At 38.1% G+C, this 18,298-nt stretch overlaps 3 protein-coding genes across 4 annotated transcripts; 2 read left to right on the top strand and 1 right to left on the bottom strand.

Moving 5' to 3' along the window:
* Positions 1-677: 677 nt before the first annotated feature.
* Positions 678-5,465, top strand: LOC140788848 (hexokinase-2-like). Its single transcript, XM_073138320.1, has 9 exons — positions 678-1,221; positions 2,014-2,164; positions 2,251-2,433; positions 3,095-3,169; positions 3,378-3,533; positions 3,677-3,775; positions 3,871-4,001; positions 4,640-4,721; positions 4,825-5,465. Exons 1-9 carry the CDS (start codon positions 950-952, stop codon positions 5,176-5,178), a joined length of 1,503 nt encoding a protein of 500 aa, XP_072994421.1. The 5' UTR covers positions 678-949; the 3' UTR covers positions 5,179-5,465.
* Positions 5,466-5,794: 329 nt separating this feature from the next.
* Positions 5,795-10,532, bottom strand: LOC140787996 (elongation factor 2-like). 2 transcript variants are annotated; one of them, XM_073137070.1, is made up of 3 exons: positions 10,423-10,532; positions 9,124-9,257; positions 5,795-8,503 (listed from the first exon to the last, which is right to left on the bottom strand). In XM_073137070.1, the coding sequence occupies exons 2-3, from the start codon at positions 9,212-9,214 to the stop codon at positions 6,063-6,065; spliced, it is 2,532 nt and encodes an 843-aa protein (XP_072993171.1). In that variant the 5' UTR covers positions 9,215-9,257; positions 10,423-10,532; the 3' UTR covers positions 5,795-6,062. The 2 variants fall into 2 exon arrangements, with proteins under 2 accessions (XP_072993171.1, XP_072993172.1); XM_073137071.1 differs by having other exon boundaries at positions 10,411-10,428.
* Positions 10,533-13,239: 2,707 nt separating this feature from the next.
* LOC140789696 (lysM domain receptor-like kinase 3) lies at positions 13,240-17,976 on the top strand. The gene is made up of 11 exons (XM_073139487.1): positions 13,240-13,955; positions 14,330-14,404; positions 14,854-15,153; positions 15,553-15,698; positions 15,796-15,885; positions 15,994-16,099; positions 16,388-16,539; positions 16,620-16,717; positions 16,803-16,947; positions 17,177-17,284; positions 17,580-17,976. Exons 1-11 carry the CDS (start codon positions 13,364-13,366, stop codon positions 17,742-17,744), a joined length of 1,977 nt encoding a protein of 658 aa, XP_072995588.1. The 5' UTR covers positions 13,240-13,363; the 3' UTR covers positions 17,745-17,976.
* Positions 17,977-18,298: the final 322 nt, after the last annotated feature.

Here is an 18,298-nt window from a genome sequence, read left to right as displayed (position 1 = left end):
ATACCATATCGATTTTCTTTCAAAATCCACGTTATGTTCAAAAAAAAAAGGGGAAATGAGAATATATTAGTTAAGAACATTTAATTATGTGTGCCTAATTTTTGTATTACACGTCCGTTGAAATTTCTCTCAGATATGATTGTAATAGATATAATTGTGTCTTAATTATATGAGATATTATTAATACTAAACTATTTAAATTTGATTCTTTAGAGATAAAATTTAATTTAAATATAATTCTCTGTCTCTACCTTTTATTATATTTAATTTCAAATTAATCTTAAACAAATGAGAAATATTTGTAAATATTAAAAAAAATTAATTAAACTTTTATCAAGTTAATTATAAAAAGAAATTAATACTATTATTCTAATATATATACAATACTCTTAGTTAAAAATATATATGTCTTTTATTTCATAAATTACTAAGATAATATAATTATTAAAAATAATATATAAGATAATATATTTAAAAACGAATAATTATCTAATAAACTGATAATATATATTAAATTTTTTTATTTCTGTTATACCCTTGAAAATTTTAACTATTAGATCTTCGTCAAACTAATTGATAAATGGTTATCTCATGAGTTACACGCTCTAATCTAATGCTCTAATCTAATGATAGGAGCAAACTGATATAAATAAAATTTAGAGGTTAAGTTTGATTTTAAGCCAGGGGGCAATTTGAAATTTACATTTCTTTTTTAATTCTCCACCGTTCTAATCAGCCGCACCATCCAAAGTATCATCTTTCGAGATCTGCTAAGGAAGATAGAGCTACGATCTCGTTCAAATCTAGGGTAATTGAATCCGAAGCTCTCGTGGAAGAGTAGATCGGAGAAAGAGCAACGGCGAACATTTTGAATCTATCCAAGGAGAATAGCTAGGTTTGAATCTTTACAAGGGGAATAGCTTGCGGCGGGCAGGGGAGGGGAGTGGAGATGGGGAAGGCGGCGGTGGGAGCGGCGGTTGTGTGCGCTGCGGCGGCATGCGCGGTGGCGGTGCTGGTGGTGCGGCACCGGATGCGAAGCACCGGGCGGTGGGCACGTGCTGCGGCGGTGGTGAAGGAGCTGGAGGAGAAGTGCGGCACGCCGATCGGGAAGCTGAGGCAGGTGGCAGACGCCATGACGGTGGAGATGCACGCTGGGCTCGCATCCGAGGGCGGAAGCAAGCTCAAGATGCTCATCAGCTATGTCGATAACCTTCCCACTGGGTAATTCGGACGATCTCATCTGGTTTTGGATTTGTTACAGCAGTTATCGTCTTTTTACTTATTCATGCCTGTACTTAATGTTGTGGATTGGAATCGTTAATCGTAAGATGAATCTTAAATTGTGATCTAGTGATAATATATTCTTCCCCTTTTAAGGCTCAATATCGTTTGACTTCCCTGTTGCTGAATGTGATAAAAAGATTTAATTTTTTTTCTTCTTTTGGTAAAGATTACAAGCTCTCTTATAAGGTTGGTTATGTTATTATTTTCCATGGAATGGAACCTCTCGGCTTTCTTCTTTCAATTCTGACCTTTCCCTGCCTAATTCATAGTCACTCCTCCCTCTGTTTTATAGTTTTGGTCCCTCTTCTCGTTTTATATTCTTCTTTTACTCTTCTTCTTTTTACATCTTTCTTTTCTGAACTGTTTCATAGAAAAAAGAAAGTCACAAAAGTTCTAACGCCAAGTAGAACATAATCAATTAACTGTTGTGAGAATGATTGTGTGATTTTCTAGATTTTGAGGGGAATGAATACATGACTTGGTTTAGATGGGCCTTCAACAAAATTTAGGTCCTTTCTGTCTTTAGCTGTATCTGTGATGGTCAGAAAGTCAACTATAACAAATAAATCTACCTAATAAAATTATCTTCCGTCACACTTTTGTATGACATATACATCAGATGTGAGTACATATCAAGAAATATCAACATATCTGTTAGAAAAGTTTTATTTCAGATTGGATCAAGATATCGAAATGATAATCCTCACTCTTTTAAGGCTACTTTCACAGAGACGAGAGAGGGTTGTTTTACGCATTGGATTTGGGAGGAACCAATTTTCGTGTATTACGGGTTCAACTGGGAGGAAAGGAGGGGCGTGTTGCCAAACAAGAATATGAAGAGGTTTCTATTCCACCACATCTTATGGTTGGAAGTTCTGAGGTAATTGTGGTGTCGTGAATTTTATGTTTCTGGAGTTTTATTGCTTCTCATCTTGTTTAACTGGAAGTATGTAAATACTTTTCCAGGAACTATTTGATTTTATTGCTGCTGCACTAGCAAAATTTGTTGCTTCTGAAGGTGAAGATTTTCACCTTCCTGATGGAAGGCAGAGAGAACTTGGATTTACTTTCTCATTCCCAGTGAAGCAAACTTCAATTGCATCAGGCACCCTTATTAAGTGGACAAAAGGTTTCTGCATTAATGACACGGTTAGTTCTGGTTATAACGTCTGTTAAGTAACCAGAATTTATTTTTCATTAACATGAATTAAGAAGCATGCACCTATCCTTAGGATGATAATGTTTGCTAGTAAAGCTTTTACTTGTTTGTGACATTTATTTTTTTGTGTAATATTATCTGTCTCTATATGTTTCTTTAGATCCTTTTGGTTATTTCCTTTCAAAATAGTAATCAGCATAAGCTTTTTTCAGTGCCTTATACACAAACTGAAACTTATAAGCATACTTTTTCCCCACTATCTAGCCTGGTAGAAACTACAAACAATTGTTCATTGCTGTCCATCAAAAGTTATACCAGCTCTGTAGTTGCATCTTTCTTTTCAATTCAACACTTGTATCTACCAGAATTCCTAGTTTCTTATGTTGAGGCTACAGTAACTATTGGATGCAGTAAGAAAGATAAAATCTTATCATTGTGGTAATAAGTAAATGATCATGTTGCCTGAACTTGTCAGGTGTTCTATAACTTTTGTTACATGCAATGGTGTATCAAAGTGTTTGTCTTGTATAGTAATTGGTACTTGTGTTTCGAAGGCTTAATATCAAGCAAGATATAGTACAAGTGTTGTTAAGATGTTTCAGTCATGACTATTGGTGATGCTTTATTTTGACTATATATTACTGAAGCCAGGTCGGAGAAGATGTAGTGGCTGAATTGACCAAGGCATTGGAAAGACAGGGACTTGATATGAGAGTCACAGCATTGGTGAGTTTGTTTTGGAATATTCTTCTTTTGAGTTTAAAATGAAAAACTTAATGGAATCATCAAAATTTGATTTGTCATTGTTCACTTCTATCCTTTTGTTTACATGATTCCAATCATTAAGTTTCTAAGTGATTTCTGTCTGCCAAGCACATGTCTCTTATTGTTACAGAAAGTCCAAATTTGCCACATGCTAATGTTTTTCATATAGGTTAATGACACAATTGGAACATTAGCTGGTGGGAGGTATGATGATAAAGATGTTGTTGCTGCTGTCATATTGGGTACTGGTACAAATGCAGCTTACGTAGAGCGGGCAAATGCAATTCCTAAATGGCATGGCCTACTACCTAAATCAGGAGAGATGGTAACTGTAGCTTTCATCTTAACTAATAAGAGAGCATAAATATTGAGGAAGTGTTATGTTTGTGATATCATACAGAAATGTTATTTTAAGCTTCTATCTACATATAGGATTATGCATGTTTATGTTATTCTATTGTGATCTAGGTAATCAATATGGAGTGGGGAAATTTCAGGTCGTCGCATCTTCCTATGACAGAATATGACCAAGCATTAGATTTTGAAAGTTTGAATCCTGGTGAACAGGTGTTATCACTTGTGTCTGCTTAATATCTGAGTAACAAGTGATATTTCTGTTTGCAGCATTATGAATATAGTAAATTTGCAAACTTTTATTGCAGATTTATGAGAAGATGATTTCTGGAATGTATTTGGGAGAAATTGTTCGAAGAGTCCTATTAAGGATTGCTAAAGAAGCTTCCCTTTTTGGAGATGATGTACCCCAAAAACTTGAAGTTCCATTTATACTACGGTATGATTTTCAGTTATATGTGTGGCCACTTCATTGCAAATTAGTGCTATTTTATATGTATATGATTGCAATTTGATTCAAGTGAACATCCTGAAATATCAAGGCCCTGTTTGAGTATAATCAATGTTTGGTTTGAGTTTCTAGGATACTTACGTCCACATTAAATTCATATTGCTAGCCCTGAATAATGGGATCTTAGTATTAGTGATGGAGGGGGTAACAGAGAAACATGATGGCCATTAGATTGCAAGAGGACTTCACCATAAAGAAAGAAATGAAATGAAATAATAGTAAAGGATGGTATAGATAACCCTTCCTGCTACTGTTGCTTTCCATTCTTGGGTTGATTGCTCCTCTACCATCCATCATAGTTTTTGCTTTAAAACGTTAATTTAACTTGAACATACTTTCTTTGCTATGAGATTAAGGCTGACAACACGATCTATCATTTCAATTAATTAGGGCCAAATTCTTTTGGTGAACCCAGACAATTGTCATAGATTTCCCGAGATCTTAATTATGTTACCCTGTCATTTTAGGAATGCAGTGTCTTTGGTTGATCTTGTTGCCCTTCTCCATTCTACATCAAGTGGCCAATTAGTTGTCTTTATCTAAGCAAATTGAGATGATATTTGCAGGACGCCAGATATGTCTGCAATGCATCATGACACATCGTCAGATCTCAAAGTTGTTGGGAGCAAATTGAAGGAAGTTTTAGGGGTATCCTCCATTTTATTTTTCCTGTTTTATGACCCCAATCTTCAACATGTTTTTTCCATAAAAAAATTAGATTTTTTATATTCCATTTTTCTTTCAATTTCAGATCACTAATACATCTCTGAAAATGAGAAAGCTGGTCATTGAAATCTGCGATATTGTTGCAAAGCGTGCGGCAAACCTAGCTGCTGCTGGAATATACGGAATCCTGAAGAAGCTGGGGCGGGACACTGTAGCCAGTGACAGTGTTGACAAGCAGAGGGCAGTAATTGCCATGGATGGCGGGCTCTATGAACATTACACCATATTCAGCAAGTGCGTGGAAACCACTCTCAAGGATATGCTCGGAGAAGAGGCATCAGCTTCGGTGGTTATCAAGCTTGCCAATGACGGCTCAGGCATTGGAGCTTCTCTCCTCGCAGCCTCCCACTCTCAATACCTTGAGCTTGAAGAGTCTTAGGAGTGTCTATTTAATGAGAGCATGAACTTCGTCTTGGTGTAGCCTCTCACACCCTTTTTTGCTTTTACTGCTACACTTAATTTAGTATCTGAGAAGTTGCACATTGTAATAGAAAAAGAGGTGGACATCATCTCACTATTGTATAACAGCAGGATCCGGAAATGGGTATGTTGATGTTACCATTCTAGACCTGCCAATTCTTTTGCTTTTCTTTCTTCCTGCGGTGCAATATGGCAAACCATTCTGCCGATTTAATCTATTTTCCATTCTTACATTTCCCAATAAAAGATTTGCAGTCTTTTATCCTTCTTATAAGTTGCTTTTCTGTATTCCGTTACATGTTCAAAAGGTTCGGACGAGATGCTTTAATTCTCGTTCAAGCAGTCTCAGCAATGGTAGGACTGCAGAACTGTGCAATCTTCGAATGGATGAACCGGAACTGCAAGTTAAGCCAGTGGTACCAAAGAGATAATAATCTTACGTATAACAACAGCATCAACTTTAGGAGCAAAACCAGCTTATTCCTACTTTCATATTTTGTCATTTCGATGAAAGGTAGAAATTCAAATATCTTTGAAATCTTTTGTAGAGCAATCTTTTGTCCTACTAAAGAAACTTGGATAAACAACATCCATTACTCTGATATAAAATCATTCCAATTTGAAAAAATATCTTTGAAATGGAAAACCCTGCAAAGATGTACAAACCATCTTCACAGCATACTCCTAAGAATTGTTCACACCTGACTCTTCCAACAAATAAAATTATCTAGGGGCATGCAGATGCCAAAGAAACAAAAGTTCCCGGGTGCTGCAGATGATAGACTCAAACAAAAAAATAAATAGAAGAAATCTAGGGGGGGACACAATCAAGAAAGAAGAAACTTAGAGCTTGTCCTCGAATTCGGAGAGTGGGGTCATCTGCTCCTTCAAGCCCTTCCTCTTGCGGATATCGGTAACAAGCTGGCCTGCTTGAGAACCAGGCTCTAATGGGTCCGAGGACATCATATCCCAGTGGTCAAACACGCATTGAGGGAATGCCTGGCCTGATGTGGCAGCCCTCAGAGTGCTTGAGAACCCAAAAGACTCGATAACTGGAAGGTAAGCCTTGATGTTATATAGGGGAGTACCAGGCCTCTGCATTTCTTCAAAAACATGACCTCTCTTCTGGTTAAGAACACCATAAATGCCTCCAAGTGCCTGCTCAGGAGCCTGAATCTCGACCAGGTAAACTGGTTCTAATAGCCTAGGCTTGGCTGTAAGTTGTGCTGCATATATAACTCTTCTTGCTGTTGGAATGACCTGTCCACCACCTCTGTGAATTGCATCAGCATGCAGAACCACATCACATACCTCAAAGCATATGGCACGCATGTTTTCCTCAGCAAGTGCTCCTTCCTTTGATGCCCACTGGAAACCAGCCACAACTGAATCCTTGATTTCATTGAGATACTGAACTCCTTTACACATGTCAACAACCATGTTAGGACCCGTGGTCTCAGGCCCAAAGCACCAAATCTTCTTAGCAAGATCCTTGTCCCACCCAAACTCCTCAGACAGGATCTTCGACCTCACTTTGGGGTCGTCTCGTGGGCCAATACGTCCATCATCGATCGCCTCAGGAAGACCTTCTTCCAAGGGCCGCGCTTCCATGTAGAGACGGTTGTGCTTGTTTGGTGACTTGCTCATCACAGTCCGGCAAGATTTCTCAAGGACAGTCTCACGGAAAGAAACAACTGGATCAGATACAACAATTTCCGCCCCTCCCATGAAATCTTCCTGCAAGTCCTTCAAACAGATCTCAAGGTGGAGCTCCCCGGCTCCAGCAATAATATGCTCACCGGACTCCTCGATAGCACACACCACCATGGGATCTGATTTTGCCAAGCGTTTTAAACCTTCCACAAGCTTAGGAAGGTCAGATGCAACCTTGCATTGTACTGCAACACGTACGACAGGAGAGACGGAGAACTTCATCGCCTTAATAGGATGTGCATCAACTTCCTTCTCATTCGTTAGAGTTGCGTTCTTGGTGATGAACTGATCTAGACCAACCATAGCTACTGTGTTTCCACAGGGCACATCCTCCACAGACTCTTGTTTCTTTCCCATCCAGATAACAGTTCTTTGTACGCTCTTCACATACAAGTCTTTCTTCTGACCCGGTACGTAGTTTGGTCCCATGATTCTAACCTTCAAACCGGTAGAGACCTTTCCAGCGAAGACCCGACCAAATGCAAAGAACCTACCCTTGTCAGAAGCTGGAATCATCTTAGAAACATACAGCATAAGAGGACCTTCAGGATCGCAGTTTCTGATGGCATTAGCATATACATCATCAAGCGGGCCCTCGTATAAGTTCTCTACACGGTACTTCTGCGCCGTGGCAGGAGATGGAAGGTGGAAGATCATCATTTCAAGAAGGGCAGTGCTTGCAGGCAGCCAAGTCTGCATGACTCGTTTCATTAAAGCTTTACCCATCAACTCCTTCTCTTCAGATTTCATGGTTACACCAAGTTTCTGCAACATGGGCCATAGTTTGTCTTTTTGATCATTCATGCATGTTCCGATGATTTGCTTAATTGGCTCATAACAGAACTGAACAAAACCTCGTTTGCAGGTAGGAGATCCTGTGTTCTTTGATGTCCACTTCTTGGTAGCTGGATCGAAGTAGTTCTCACCCCAAAGTCTCTCCATCATCTTGGACTCATCAACTCCAAATTTGGCAGCATACATCTTGGCAAAGTTAGTGAGGGTGAAAGCCCAACCATGCAACCCTGCAGAGAAAGCAACAGTTCCTTTCTCCGGGTATACTTGGACATCACCAAGAAGGGCATCTTCGTAGGTTGCCATGATGACATTAGCGTTCTCAATGACACGCTGGAAGGTCTGGTATGCTTCTTCACCCTCAACCTGAAGTTCTAAGAAGCAGCGATCCATCTTGTTAACAGTCAGCACAGGTCTAATCCTCTCACCCAAAGCCTGTCGAAGGACAGTTTCAGTCTGGACACAGACCCCTTCAACACAGTCGACAACCACTAGCGCCCCATCAGTAATACGAAGAGCTGCTGTAACCTCGGATGAGAAGTCAACGTGCCCAGGTGAATCAATGAGGTTGATGAGATACTCATTTCCTGCCCTCTCACCCTTATAGTTCTTCAGTGACTCGTCTGTCATCTCATAATAAAGGGATATCCCAGTAGATTTAATTGTAATACCACGTTCTGCCTCATCTGCACGAGTATCAGTCATCCTAACATCACCAGCAACTTCCTGCGCAATAATTCCAGCAGCCGCCACAAGTGAATCAGTGAGAGTAGACTTGCCTGCAAAAGAAAAGAAATATTGTGCATTTCATGTTAGACTTCGAGTAGATCAATTGTTTAAAGATATTACCTAAGGCCTTGTTTAGTTTGAGACTAAACTCTGAACCGGATTAGTAGTCAGTCTTATTTTTTAGTCTTAATTTTTTTAAAAGTAAATTTAATGTTTGGTTACCGAACCTATTTAAGAGTCTTTAAATCAATTCAGGAGAATTTCCTAACCTCAAGGCAAATATGGCCTAATATAAACAAACTTTTTATTATAATGTTTCACATGCTCTACATGAACATTGTTTTGAATAGAGACAAGAGGCGGTAATATCATTTACAAACAAGAATATTGGACGACCAATAGAAGCTTCTTTGTTGACACTATTGAGAGGGGGCAAAAGACAACAAAAAGGCAGTAAATTGACGGTGTCAAGAAGAAACACGAGGATCAATCGAAGTTCTTGCAGATTCTTATAATCCATCAAATTCCTAACCTTTGCAAATGTGCTATATAAGAAGAGAGATAGACCATAACTACATGAAATTCTGAAATGAAGCACAGAGACCGCATCTATCTATTTCCCATACTCATACGGCCAATTAGTGAAAGAAAGGTATTTGATGACTCGTACCATGATCAACATGTGCAATGACAGACATGTTACGAATGTTGTGCTTCATGTCCATAATTCTGCGGAGCTCCTCTACAGTGAACTTCACCATCTTGGCTTCTCTGAATAATCACACTCGGATCTCAAATATGCTCCTGTAACTTGAGAACAGTTCAGTTAGTCAAAGAAAATGAAAGTGAATGAATAAATAAATAAATAAATACATAACAGCATACAAAACAAATGAATAAAACGAAATTTCATACAAATAAAAGATCAAGATTAAGAAGTTATGCAAGGAAAAGAATTCAAGATTATATGCTCGGCAGGGGCTCTTAATATCCAGTGATTGACAGTCCTCTGGCAAATTTCAATGGGAAAAAAGATCTTATCTTTCCATATACATATGGATGGATCCTTGTGCTCGCAACCACTGGATCAAGAACCAGATGATGGGAAAGCAAGGCAAGCCAAGATTAGATCTACTTCCCTAGAAACTCTTTGTTTTTACATAATTTCAGAGCCCATAGGCTATAGGTTGGACAGCGGAGCTAGCTCTACCCGATATATAAATTTTTCATCATTAGATACCCATGCAGACTTGAAAATTATCAGAAATATGGCTACTGTCAAGTCTCTATTTTTGTTTAGCCTGTTACTTTCAACTTCTAAGCAGCAAAAACTTTCTCAGCCTATACTTATGGCAAAGAGCTCATGGGGGGTTACAAGCTCCTCCGTTTCCTCATAACATATTCAACCTCTATTGAAGTGTAAACACGTTTTGATAGAATTACTTAGTCGCACAACTTTCTTATCCTGGCATAAGCCCATAACAACTAAAATAGCATCAAATGTTCATGAAACGGTTTACAGGACTATCTGGAACGCTTAGAGAGAGATCCATTAATAAGAGCATAAAAAAGATAAAATGTTATCTTCCCTACCAAATAACTCACTAGGGGAAAAAACGAAATTTCAAGTACCAAGCAATCCTACTTTAGTTTACAAATCCAAATGAACTCTAAAAATTAAATAGCTAAATCGACATTAAACATAGAACTAGATTTATAGTATCGACTCAAAATACGCATCAACCGGGATAAAAGAACGTCATTTGCGAGTAACATGAACCTATCGGAGGTAATCCATCCTCGTCTCTTACAAACTCCGCAGACTTTCTACAAAAACTATCAGAAAAGCTCTAGAAATGATACACACACACACAAAAAAAAAGGATTCAGACGTAAACAGAGCAATATAATTTCATAGGATACGCAATAAAACTACGGTTCATGGAGATGAGATCACCTAGGTTTTTACCTTCGATCCGAGAAACCAGAGCCGCCGCGATGAACTCCAATCCCTTGCTCTCGTAAAAGAGGCTATTTATAGCTCTCAGACAGCGAAAAGATGCATCTCTGTGTTTAAATGTCTCGCGGAGAAATGCTCACTGTGATCCATCGGCGTCGCGATGCGTTTGATCAATGCAACGGTTTCTGATCTTCAAATCAGAGCCATTGATCTCTTTAGTCACTCAGAAAATCTAATGCCAATATAGTAACATAAATTTACTTATATACCCCTCCTCCTCCCCCTAATCCTACGTGCTTGCTCCCAAAATTTTTAATGTCAAAACGCTCAATATTGTCAAATAAGGTTTTTTATTTTATTTTTCTCCTGAAATAAGTAGGGCCCATATATTCGAGGCCCACCTAGTGGCAGGTCGTACTCATTGGATCGACCTCGTATTGGCATGGGCTTTTCCGAATAAGGTCCGGCCCATATCCGAGCCCATTCAAAAATTTGGAAGTTTAAAGATGATCACAAGATGGGATTTGGGAATAACAAGGTCAAATTTTGAAACAGGAAAAGAAATCAAATCGATGAACTCAGTAGTACCTTGTAAGATGCTTTGTTAATTAAAAATTGTGGATCTTTGTGTAACTTTTTTCTTTTTGAAAAAAGATGAGGGGATTTTGTGTAAATTGCCGAGGAGAATAAATAATTTACAATTCTAAAGTCCCACGTTTTTTTTTGAGAGAGAAAGAAAGCTAAAGGCAAAGTTTCATTCATTCAATAGAGAAGAGGGGGAGCAATGACTCTATGATATAAATCTCTCATGGGATTGTTACATATAACAATACCATAGGAAAGAATAATTAAACAAATCATAGGACACAAACAGAGTACAATGTAAAGCACTACTTTAGAGGATTCACAGTAACAAAGTATCTAAATTAGTTTACATGTTCCATCTTGATCCAACAGTAAAAAAAAATGACTATTAGAAACTCCAAAGGCTGGAGAAGAAAATCACCCACCAACAACCTTAGAAAGCATACTAAAAAATAGAAAAGAAAAACCAAAATAGCTCGAATGTAATGGCAAGACAAGAATCTGATTGAGGAGTCATGACCAAGATTAGATGTGGCAAAGGAACGGTATGAATCCGTAGGAGAGTGACAGGGGAGTGGCGAATATCATAGGGGGGAGGATGAGCTCAGAGGAAGAAAAAAAGAGACAAGGAAATGACAATCATATGTTTAAATTCAGTCATGCTCATCTTTGCTTAAAAATATAAAACTCCACCCATTTAAATTAAATCCACTTCTTGGACCGATCAAAATGATTCAGTCCAAAAGTGAGGGAGAGTGTTAGAATATAAAATATAAAAATCACTGTTTTTTAACAGCTTAAACTTTTAGAGTAATTAGTGAGTTAACAAAAATAATATGAGAGTGACAACCATAACTTTAGATGAATTAGAAAGACAGCAAATAACGAGGAGAAGATTTAGAATAAAAATGTTGTAGATTTTAGAAAGAACATAGATAGAGTATTAAAAAGAAAAAAATTATTAAAAAAAAACCTTCTAAGAGGATATCCACTTAGTTAGGAGAGTGGAGAGGGGACAAAATCATCCATGACGGCGACGAGGAGAACCCTCTCAACAGAGGGAAGAAAGAAGCCGAAACATAGCAGAGTTACTTGTCTAAGCTAACGAAAAAGTGTATAACATCAATTGACTCCTTCAGTATATATAAAAAAAGAAGAGACATTCCAATGGTTTCTCCTCATCTATAACTTTTCGGTTACAAATTCTTAAGACTTTTTTCTTTACATACCGGAGAGTATCTGGACATGTTATGAAATTAAACTCAACAAACTACCACAACAATTACCATTGCCAGCCTATTAACCCAATAGTAATCTCTCAGCCCAATCTTTTTATAGATTAGCCCTCACCTTTTCTTGTAATTAAAGCAACAACAGTAATTCTTACAAGGTGGAAGGTTGTATTAAGAGAAGCGGCATCACTTAGTAATAAAAAGAGAAAGGGAGCAGCGCATTGATGACCAACTTTAATAAAGAAGAAGCTGTACTAGTCCAAGAGGGTACATATATAAACCATAATTCCAGACTGGAGGATTGATAGCAGTGCTTCATTCGATCATCTTTTTACTTAGCAACATGCCAACATGTGAGCGAGTCTTCTTTTTGTATCAATTTTTTTTTTTCCTTTTTGTATCATTGCTTGACTACTTCTTTATTTTATTTTATTTTTTTCTATCTTAAGATTTTTATTAAGGCCTTTGTGGGGGACTGGGGAGGGGTAAAATGAAAAATTAAAGATGTGACAATTAAGGTCTCAATTTCTGACAGCTGTCCATCCCCCCACGTGCGGGGCCTCAGACAAGCCCTTTATTATACCCTCGACATCGGCGATCGTTGCACGTGCTGGCCGACTCTTCGCGAACAAATGATGGTCCCCGATCAGTGGCCGTTCGATTCCGTGATGATCGTGGACTGGACGGTCATAATTAAGTAATGAGACAGAGACTTCGTCTCTACACGTGGCCGATTACCGTAATTCCGTATGCAGCCAAGGTCAGTTATGGAACAGCAAAATCCTAAGCAATGAGGCGCAGATCTAATGCAGCCATCACTGTGGGAACTTTAGTGTAGTCCGGGTTTACCCGGTTAGGTATTGATTTTTCTAAATAATTTGCAAGAAATATTATTAATATAAAAAATCATGTGGGTGATACAAAAAGTACCTGCATGCATAGCTGCAGGAAATCCTTTCTCACTGTAAAGTATCTCCTTCTCTTAAGTGTCAATTCCGGGAGACAGCTTGGGAGATGCTGTTATGAACTCTTTAGTCACTTGATACCTTCCTCGCGTTCTTAAATCCTCCATAAAACCCATCCATTTCTTCTCTCTTCTCGATCCAATATCTCTTCTTCTCGAAATTACTCCAATGGATCTCGTCCGAATAGCTCTCTCGATCTCAATCCTATCTCTCAGTCTCCTCTCCTCCCACTCCTCTCCCACTCCTCTCAATTGCTCCGACACCACTCGCCTCTGCGCCTCCTTCCTCGCCTTCAAGACCAATCCCAGCCTAACCCTAGCCCAGATCCAGAGCATGTTCGACGTAGTGCCGGAGGATGTCACATCCGACGAGAGCAGCAACCCTGGCTATGTATTCATCAGGAAGAACTGTTCCTGCCTCTACTCCCAGAAGTATTTGACCAATACCACCTTCACCGTGAGGTCCAAGGAGGGATTCGTGTCGCCGATGGTGGAGGAGGCTTATGGCGGGCTCGCGATTTTGCCCAATTCGACGCGGCGGTGGGCACGAAAGGGCGCGGTGGTGTGGCTGCATCTCTTGTGCGGGTGCTCGACTGGGCTGTGGAATTATTTGGTGAGTTATGTGATGGAAGAGCGGGATTCGATCGAGTCGTTGTCAAGCCGGTTTGGAGTGAGCATGGATAGTATTGAGACGGCGAATGGGATGTCGGGGCCCGACGGGGTGGTTGTTGGTGATGTTTATTATATTCCGCTCGATTCTGGTGAGCCTTTTCTCTGCTCTTCTGTTGGTTGTAATTTGTTTTTTGCGTGCTAAAATGGACTTCACTGAACAATTAGGAAATGCTTATTAGTTGATACATATTGCAGACTATGTTCTCTAGGAATGTAATACTGTTTGCTATTAGTTTCATTAAGAGGTATGTTGTCAAGTGAGTTATATAGAAGAAGAGAGGCCATTTGAAGAATTGAAGTTTAAGGATAAATATTTATTGACCTCAAATAGCATGCTCTAAGAATTATGAGTAGCTTCCTTATGAAATTTCTCTGGCCTTACTAAGGTAAAAGAAATGTTGCGGCCCACTCTTTGCATGTAATTCATCTCTAAAATTTGATTTCTTTTCTTTTCTTTTTGTAGTACCTGGGCAACCTTATACAATGATGTCACCTTCCTCTGCTCCAGCCCCAGCACCCATCTTTAACAAATTCACTGGTATGGATTATTTGTTGTTTTCTGATTTTTGAAGTATTGTAGTTTTGAGATTTTCTTTCTGAACTTTTTATCGTGAAAGTAGGACATTTCATTGATGATGACTAGTTCATTGGTATGGATTATAAATTGTTGTTCTATTAGCGATTTAGTGCATACAAATTCTTGCTACTATGCTATGTGGTACTAAACCACACTTGGGATTCCTTCAATCCTGCGTAGGAAAACAAAAAGGGTGAGAAGCTTTTGTAGGGTGACCTTTTCTTAAAAGTTGAATAGCAGAACACATAATTGCTATGCTGAAATTACTGGAATGATGATACTATCATTGCAAATTGTGTCTGGAATATTTGTATAGCTTTTCTCTTTTTACGCCATTCTGTTTGTAGCATACATTTAACTAATAATTCTATCAACTTATATGACTTGCCTAGTCTGTGGTATATTTGCAGAGAACACAGAACATCATGCTGCAAAATTCCCTTATGGATGGGTGATTGTTGGCATGGGAATTGCTCTTGCTCTGATCATTTTGGCTCTGCTTTTATTTATTCTGTTTAAATTCTTTAGTTCTCATTCCTCACCACCGACAAATCACGGAAAGGACCCTGGTCAACCAATCTCACATAAATTTCACATTCTTAAAAGTAGCAGCTTCTGTTATGCCCCTGGAAGATACTTCTGCTGCAAATCAGAAAATCTGAAGCCATCAAATGGGGACGTAGGCAATCACCATATTAATGTTCCAAAAGGTTGGTACACCATCCATTATGTTTTAATTATTTCAAACTGTATTGTGCATCTTGTTTTGTTTGTTTGGTTCTGCTAAATAACTAATTACTGAGATCCACAGTACTCCAACTATATCATTGATCATGGTAGTGTAATTCAAATCTGCTGTTTCAATTCAAATTCACACAGCCAAAATATTTTATCCATCAATCATTATTGCTGTTCTTTTCTTTCTTTTTTGTGACTTTAAAGTAGAAACAGACACTTAAGATTTGACAATTGGGCCAGAATGACTGTGAAATAGTGTCAATGTGAAAATTTGCACAGATAGGTTACAGCAAAACTTGATAAAAGAACTCTTAAATTTTTTTTTTTTCTCTTCTCAGAGAGACAGTTCCACATTACTACTTGTTTTGTAGGTATGACACCTGAAGCATTTGACATGGAGAAACCCATTGTATTCACCTATGAAGAAATTCTTTATTCAACCGATTCATTCTCTGATTCAAATTTACTCGGCCATGGAACATATGGCTCAATGTATTATGGAGCTCTCCGAGATCAGGTTTGTACTATATATATATATATATATTTATTTATTTATTTTAGGGAGAGATGTTGTAGATTTCTGCCTCACAAATGATAATCATCATCATTTTTAGGAGGTTGCAATAAAGAGAATGACTGCTACCAAAACTAAGGAATTTATAGCAGAGATAAAAGTTCTTTGCAAGGTTCATCATGCAAGTCTGGTATAACTAATTTAAACTCATAGTTTTTTATTACTTGTAATTCAAAATGCATTTTCAGTGACATCTATATGTTAACCTTGCTCTGCTTTTTATCTAACTTTTGTCAAGGTAGAATTGATCGGCTATGCATCTAGTGAGGATGAGCTCTTCCTTGTGTATGAGTATGCCCAGAAGGGCTCACTGAAAAATCATCTACATGATCCACAAAACAAGGGTAGGCTTCATGGTTGCCAATAGTAAAATCATCTACCATTTAATAACTTTTCCCTTTATGATTTGAATTTTATATTGAAGACTTTCCCTCAGTTTTTCTCTGTAGTAGAGAAATTGTACCTAATGATCTTGCAAATAGAAGGGTGACCTGAAATTATGTTCTTGGAGGCATTATTAGCATAATTTCAAAGCTCGTGTGAATTTGAGATGTGTTGTTCTGAACCGGTCATAACGTCAGCTAATGATCAATTTACTGTCCATTTAACGCTGCTTGTTTTCTTTTTCTCAGGCCATACATCACTTTCTTGGATCACTAGAGTTCAGATTGCACTGGATACTGCTAGAGGTCTGGAATATATTCATGAGCACACAAAGAATCATTATGTTCACAGAGACATAAAAACAAGTAACATCTTGCTTGATAGTTCTTTCAAAGCCAAGGTTTCCACTGATTCAAATTGCTACTGCTTAAATACTTATTATTTTTATCACTTCCATGCACTAACTACTTGTACGTCTAGATTTCCGACTTTGGGCTAGCAAAGCTTGTCGTGAAAGCTGGTGATGGAGAAGCGTCTGTTACAAAAGTTGTGGGTACTTATGGTTATTTGGCTCCTGAGTAAGTAAATGCAATAGTGCTGGCTTCAGAATATTTCATTTCCAAATTCAACTTCTTTAGCTACTTTGCTGTGATTTATGTTTAGATATCTGCGTGATGGCTTGGCAACTACAAAGAGTGATGTTTATGCATTTGGGGTTGTTCTTTTTGAGCTAATATCTGGCAAAGAGGCAAGTAGGACAGAAGGAATGGCATTGGTCAATCCTGAAAGGCGCCCACTGGCATCAATTGTAAGTTTTTCAATTATGGAAAACTTTTTACAGGACAATAGCGATCTTTGATAATTTGCTTAGTTTTGAGTAATCTAGTGATCTTTATTTGAGCTGTTTGTGTTCATATCGTCTGTTAACTTCTGTTGTTTTTTGCATGTTCATTACTTTGTCTCACTATTCTTTGTCCTCCTTTTTTGTAAATTTTCTTGTCACTTGCATTTCTGACCTCTGATGCTGAAATCTGCAGATGCTGAGCGCTTTGAGAAATTCTCCTAACTCTACGTGCATGGCAAGCTTGAAACGGTGCATTGATCCTAATCTGATGGACCTGTATCCGCACGACTGTGTATTTAAGGTGGTTTCTCACTTTCTTGCTTGTTCAGTGTTTGCTACCTGTGATGGGAAAAAAAATCTGTTCAACAGTCATGCTTATCTGCTCTACTTGTCATTGTCGTATCATTACTATATTCAATATATCAGTGGATGAGAGTATATGTATAGATTGAAGGCCCTTTTCTATCTACAACGCAGATAATAAGCAAGTTTTAATGTTTCTTCGCAATTTTCTGGGCGCATTACATTCCCCATACATGCAAAGCTTTTTCTTTCTTCCCTCATATGCTCATTCACCTATTTTTCTATGTATCAAGATGGCGGTACTGGCAAAACAATGCGTAGATGAAGATCCTATGATACGCCCAGACATGAAGCAGGCGGTGATTTCCTTATCACATATACTGTTGTCTTCTGTGGAGTGGGAAGCAGCACTGGCTGGAAGCAGCCAAGTTTTCAGTGGCCTTGTAGCAGGAAGATGATCCAGTGTTTCTTCTTCTCATCTTCCATTCCTCTGTTAGTTCCTTGGAAGTGGACATTTTTAACTTTTATCCCCATATTTATCCACTGGTTTGTCTTCATATGGAATTTTTTTTTCTGTAGCTCTATTCTTTTTGGTAATCTTTTATGAACATTTTCTAACCTTAGAGGTCCAGTATGTATATTTTGAGCAGAATCTATTTCAATGTATGGTTTCCATTGTCCAGTTTATCATGATGTGCATTTTGTTACATCAAATCTTGCAACTATGGAAGCAATAAGCTGCATTTCTCTTTTCTAGCCTTGGTCTTATGGAGTATTGCGGCTAATAGGCTAGTTTTTTGGCATCCCAATGAGTACCAAACTAAAATTGAAAGATGTGCACACTCTTTTGTTTTTCTTTTTTTTTTAAAATTATTTTTTGACATTATTTTGATGTAGCAAAAGTAAATGTCAGCCTTTCTCTTCTTCTTTTTCAAATAAGTGCTCTAGAAACTCTTATTTTTCAAATGCCAAATCTCTATATCTAACAAAAGATTATGACGAGTACTTTCGT

The sequence above is a fragment of the Typha latifolia genome, chromosome 5, assembly GCF_019914945.1.
Source record: "Typha latifolia isolate L0001 chromosome 5, TyphaL0001v2, whole genome shotgun sequence".
Lineage (NCBI taxonomy): Eukaryota > Viridiplantae > Streptophyta > Magnoliopsida > Poales > Typhaceae > Typha > Typha latifolia.
The sequence above is the reverse complement of the archived record's forward strand: the minus strand, read 5'-3'. Positions and strand labels throughout refer to the sequence as shown.